Consider the following 6,000-nt stretch of genomic DNA (forward strand, 5'->3'; position numbering starts at 1 on the left):
AAAAGGCTTTTTCAATGTAGCTGAGAAAATGTTATTAGTTTACAATTTGGAAAGACAAAATGGACAATGAAAGTCAAGGTGTTTGCTTTGCAAACAGTCAATATAAAGGTGGTTTGTCAGCCCTTGATTAAATTTTATTTAACTACCCAACATATGTGGCCTGGTTTTAATTCAGATACCAAAATTGTTGGATTTGTTGCTTGTAAGTAACTCTACTAACACTTCTAAACAACGATATGTATCTGTAGCTTGATAATACTTTGATACAAATCTTTAACGAAAAAGGGTAAATTGTCTAAAAAAAGCTACAGCCCTTCACAATTTTCTGACATAAAATATGAATCTGTTTCTTAAGCTACAAAATTGCTTAAATAAGTGTAGACTTGCAACATACTTATCTTTATAGCAAAACAAGAGGCTTATTTCAGAGTAGAAGTTGTTGTTAATTAAAAATGAATGCATTTTGCTTTCCAATCAAGTGGAATCAATCTTTCTTTAGGAAAATTACTAAAAATCCAATTGCTGGAGAAGATAAATCTATTAGCAAATCCAACATTTTCCTGCTCACTGATCTAAATCAATTGTCCTAATCACTTTGATTAAATTCTGCTCGTTCTGCACGTCTGTGCTTCTGGCTCAGTGGCTTCCCAAGGCAGAGAAAAAGGCACACACTTGAACCTGATCACAGGTGTGCACCTGCTCTGGATCACCCCAGGGAGGTGATCCTGCATCAATCCTGTTTTGGATCATATCCAGCTCCTTGCTATTACGTGATGGAGATCTTTGCCTCTGCCTGCCCAGTGGTTTCTTCGTGCCTACCTACTTGAGATAAAGCAGCTTTGAATAACAGTGCCCTGAGCCCTCTGTGACTGTTTGCTATCATAGGAATATAAAACTGGCTCTGTCAAGTCAGAGCAAAGCCCAGCTTGCTCAGCAGCCTGCCTCTGACCCAGATCAACAGGCTTTACCCCAGGGAAGGAGGATGGGAACAGGGAACACACGGAGCAGTATGGCCCCCAAACACCCTTCTGGGCTTTACATGTAGCCCTGGGACTTCCTAAAACTCATGGTGCCTTTGCATTTATTAGTCTTCTGAGAATTTTTTTTGGTGGTTGCACACAGTGATTTGGGGTTTTGTTTCCCCTCCAGTTGTTTGATTCTGTTCAATCAGGTTCATTTGGCCATACTTAGTTTGTAGGGGGAGTGGAGGAGATATGGAAGTAGAGGTGAGTAAAGAATAATTGCTAGGATGATGTAAATATAGAAACTGAATCCTAGAGCATAAAAGATGAGAGGTGCAGAAGCATTAAGCTGAGTGCTCTGCAGAATGTGTTCAGGACAGATTGACAAGGACTCTCTTTCCAGATCTAATGATACTGAAGATTTAATGGGCAGTACTTGGAGACAGAATTTATTCTTCTGGGCTATTGATGCCTTCATAGTTTGTGAGTGGCAGACTAAAGTGAGCCATAAAGGACTGTGGAGGGATCATCAATAACCAAGTAAGAAAAATAATGTGCATCCTCTAAACAAAGGCAGCAGTGAGTGTGATGAATGAATGAATTGCAGGAAGGCAGTGGTATGGTTCAGGCAGTTGACAAAAGAGCAGGAAGGGAGTGTTGTGACTGGCTGGTGTTGAGGACCATTCCTCAAAGGCATTGCAGTGTTGGCTCAAGGAGTCTGTTAAGACCTCTGAAGTAGCACAGCATGTCCCATGACTCCTTTCCCATGAGCCAAGATGGGAAGTTGGGAAGGAAGGTGTGAGCTGTGCAAACCAGGCTTGGTTTGGAGACTGCTGTCATGTTGGTGTAAGATAGGACCCTGCTCTGATTAAGAAAGCTCTGCCTGAGAGTCTGTGTAGGTATAATTTTTAGGATCAGCACAATGCTTCCAGTGATGAGAAAGAAACGTTTTAAAAGTTCAGAGAGTATGAGCACATATGTCTGTGTCAGTGAATTTGTCCAGCTCATCTGAGTCATCATTATGTACCTTTGTGGCTTAAATCTGTTCTTGCTGGAGGAATGACTAGATATTGAGGGCCTTTTGAGTTTAGCTGTGACTGAATTATATACAAAATTTTTGGACATTTAAGTGCAGTTTGCATCCCAGTCCGCAAACAAACAGCCCACGAACTTCCCTCTTCCTTATGATGTGACTTGATGTTGCTTGCTTCACTTTGTGCATAGGGAAAACAAAGGTGGACAGGGTTTAGATGGTGTGCTGAAAGTCATGGCATGAAACAGTGGCAGAGTTGAGACTGTTACCTGCTGTTGAGGTCTATAACCACAAGGCATGTTGGTCAGGACACATTTACCTAAATATGCAATGACTGATACTCAAAAATGCATTTATTAGAGCATTTTCTGCTAATGCTGAGAAAAAAACCCAAACAAATTGGAATTGTTGATTCATTTTCTTAATTAATACTTTTTCTCTGCTCCTTCACACTAGACCCTTAACTTGGATTGAAGAAAGGGGACCAGGGATGAGACGTGAAAAGAAAATCAACTTCTGTTTCACAAGTGGTTGCCTGGAAAACTTCCCTGAAGCCCCAAGGTCTTCTGTGGGCCTTTTCATGCAGGATCAGAACCTCTTTGCCAAGAAACTGCTGGGCCAGGTCTCCAAGGAGGAGCTGGCTGCTGAGAAATGGCGAATTTTGCGGTGCCTTGACCTTGCCGAGGTGATCCAACAGTACTGTGAAGAGCCAGAGAAAATCTATTCCTGAGACTGCCCTTAGGGAAGGAAGAACATGGCAGAGGGAAAAGCTGTAGAGCTAGAACTCACTGTTGCCATCAAGCAGTTGCTATTTCTGTTTCATTACCTTCTTTTTGACTACTTGTGATTCCTGGTCTCTCCAGGTGTTCTGGAAGAGTCTGGGCTGTACCCTGTGCCTTCTGGTTTGCCCCAGACCAAAGCAATTCCCCTGCTCTGATGCATCCCTGTACTTGCAGGTAGTTAAGAACCTAGCAACATGAAGCTTTCCTGTGATTCAGCTGGGAATATCCCTGAGAATAGATCCTGCAGGACTGTAAATACTGTATATAATTCTCTCTCCCAGGGTCTGTTCCCCCATTCCAGATATGTCTGGAAATGAATGTGTCTCATTAGTATTCATGTACTATCTTCTAGAATGAAGTTCCAGTTCCATTTTCCACCTCTTCACTTGAAATACAGAACTTGTGCCACCACAGTCCTGACCTTTTCTTCCAATTGCCCTCAGTTGTTCTGTGTGTTTGCTCTAATTAGTAGTTTTGCCTGTTAGGTATGGGCAGGGAGCATGTTTTTGGGTTTTTTTGGGGGTGACAGGTTTTCATGCTGGAGATCATCAGATTAAATCTGTATTGGTATCAAACCAGAATAGAAGAAAAATTTTGTCTCTTGATAGAGAGGTGTTGATTTCATTCAGTTTCTCTGGTGCCCTTTGCCAACACAGAAATCTTTTCCCAGCAGAAATTAGAACATACATTGAACAATACATTGGCTGTCTGCTCTCTACTGAACCTAAATATTTTTTGTTTTGTACTGGAAGTAGCATATTATTCTCCTTCATTTGTGTTCTCATTCAGCATGGGAGTGGATCATAGCAAAAAATAATAAATATCTTGCATTTAAGAAAAGAAAATCACTAATGCCCTCCTAGAAACAGAGAAATTCATTAGGAATAGTGATAAATTTAGAACAGTGTTGTAGAAAACAGAGCAATTTGGAAATATATCCATGTGCTTATGTTGTGGTTCAGCCTCAGCTGGCAACTAAGCACCAGACAGCTGCTTGCTGTATACAATAGTACCTCAGTGGGATGGGGGAGAGAAAGGTAATAGTGAAGGGAAAAAAGGTGGGATGAGATAATGACAGTTTAAGAGATAAAGCAAAATCTAAATGTGCAGGCAAAGCAAAATAGGGAATTCATTCACTGCTTCCCATGGGCAGGCAGGTTTTCAGGCACTCCCAGGAAATCAGGGCTACATCACACACAACAGCTACTGTTGAAAGCAAGTGCCATCACTCTGAATGTCTCTCCCTTTGCTCTCCTTCCCCAGCTTTATATGCAGTATGGTGTGGAATATTGCTTTGTGGTCAGCTTTCCTGGCTGTGTCCCCTCCCAGATTCTTGTGCACTCCCAGCCTACTTGCTGGTGGGATGGGGTCAGGATCAGGAAAGGCCTTGAGGCTGTGCAAACAGGGCTGAGCAATAACTAAAACATCCCTGTGTTATCAACACTGTTTCCAGCAAAATCCAAAACTGCTGTACCCATATTAGCTATTCTGAATCAAATTAACTCTAGCCCAGCTAAAACCAGCCCAGGTTATAGCATATGACACCTGTGGGAATGGGTCTTTAGCATTTTTACTGTAGTCACAGGATCACATATGAAAACATTATCGCTTCCCTAAAGAAGCATTTTAGTTTTAGAAGGCTGAGTACTGCACAGTGCTATTAACAATTCCTCTGGTTGCCTTTTACTTTCTAATTACAGCATCTCTTGGTGCTATATTAATATAGAAGCAAACTTCAGTCCATGCACTTGTTCCTTCTAATCCAAATAAACTTTTTTTTTCTATTTTATCATTTGGGCAACTTTTTTATAAGGGAGCCTATATGTTGTGAATGTATACATAATTGCAGCCAGTCAGTATTGACAGTTAAAAGTTTTCCTTTGGGTAAATGTTCATTCAGGAGTTGGATACAATTCAGTCTGCTGGAAACAAGGAAGAAAAGTCTGTACAATTTTCTCCCAAATAGGTCAGATTTTTGCAGTGACTGGAGCTACATGTGTGAATGAATTCTGCATGGCATTTGTTTAAATCTACGCTATCTGTTAAAATCAGTGAAAATTCTGTTGCCTTCAGTGTATTGCCATGTGAATTGGCAGCAGATTTGTGCAGGCAGATCCTGTGCTTGTCCACCCAAGTGGATACCTTACTGAGCATTCACAGGGACTTTATGCCACTGTGGTGGACATGACACGAGCAGATCTGATGTTCTGTGAGGGGGGAAAAGTGGATTTTTTGGCAAAACACAAACAATCCATCTGTGAGTAGAATGAATTAGAATCTTCTGTGTGTGCCTGCTAGGTATGACAGCCAGTGAAAGATCCTGTTCCTTGACAAACTCCTGATCTGTGAATATGGGATGAATGCCACTTGTTTACATGCTAACTCATAATGGGTAGCTGGGGAGGGAGGGTAAAGGGAAAGGAGATTCACACATCTCCAGGCATCAGAATTAGTCAGCACATCTCCCTAAGCATGCTCTGCAGTTGCTGATGAGAGCAGTATTTCCCTAGGAAACAGGAATAAATTGATGGGAGCTGTGTAGAGCAGCAGTATAATATTGTGCAGTGAATTGTCCTGTGGAAAAGCTTGTTTCTATAGAGAGCACCTGGGGAAATCAGCTGGTTAAATTGAGCTAGGGAAGGCAGATGCTTAGAGCTCGGATATCCCACTCTCTCCTTCATTCCCCTCCCATTCCTTGCAGCTAACCTTCTTATCTACTACTGTGTGTCCTGCTCCTGGGAGCCTGCATCATTTAAATGGCTTTTCCTTCTGCCTTGTGAATTTGTCAAGGTATTGTGATCATTTGTATATGGGAGCTACTGGATGTCCAGTTCCAAATGTATGTGTTGTTTAACCAGGTGTGAAACTCACCAATAAAATACTGGAATTCTCAATCATTCTTTTTTGTTCCTTTTGTCCTTCATTGGCAGTTCCCATTGCCTGTGTTGAAAGTGGGTCTGTTCCAACTGTTTTTTTCCCTCTTTTTGCTCCTCAAGGTCTGTTAAATCCTGACAGGATCTCCAGGCTGTGATAATATCCTAAAGACCTCAGCTGCCTCCTTCTCCTGTTTGGAAGTTCTGAATACAGGTGTGGTAGGATTTGTGATCTTACCTCTCACCCATGAGCTCTCCCACAAAATTCCTGCCATTCCTGTGCCATCTGACACTTACACAAGAGTAGTGGCAAGTCTAAATCTTGCTGTACACTTCCAGTTTCCCATTCA

At 41.7% G+C, this 6,000-nt stretch overlaps 1 protein-coding gene across 4 annotated transcripts in view; it reads left to right on the plus strand.

Moving 5' to 3' along the window:
* BLVRA (biliverdin reductase A) overlaps positions 1-5,674 on the plus strand; it is a 29,389-nt gene extending 23,715 nt beyond the window's left edge. For all 4 annotated transcript variants that reach the window (XM_056484309.1, XM_056484308.1, XM_056484307.1 and 1 more), the window contains one exon: positions 2,452-5,674. In XM_056484309.1, coding sequence (XP_056340284.1) covers positions 2,452-2,725 — 274 coding nt within the window. In that variant the 3' untranslated portion in view covers positions 2,726-5,674. The remainder of the gene's footprint in view (positions 1-2,451) is intronic.
* Positions 5,675-6,000: the final 326 nt, after the last annotated feature.

Source organism: Oenanthe melanoleuca, chromosome 2 (assembly GCF_029582105.1).
Source record: "Oenanthe melanoleuca isolate GR-GAL-2019-014 chromosome 2, OMel1.0, whole genome shotgun sequence".
Classification (NCBI taxonomy): domain Eukaryota; kingdom Metazoa; phylum Chordata; class Aves; order Passeriformes; family Muscicapidae; genus Oenanthe; species Oenanthe melanoleuca.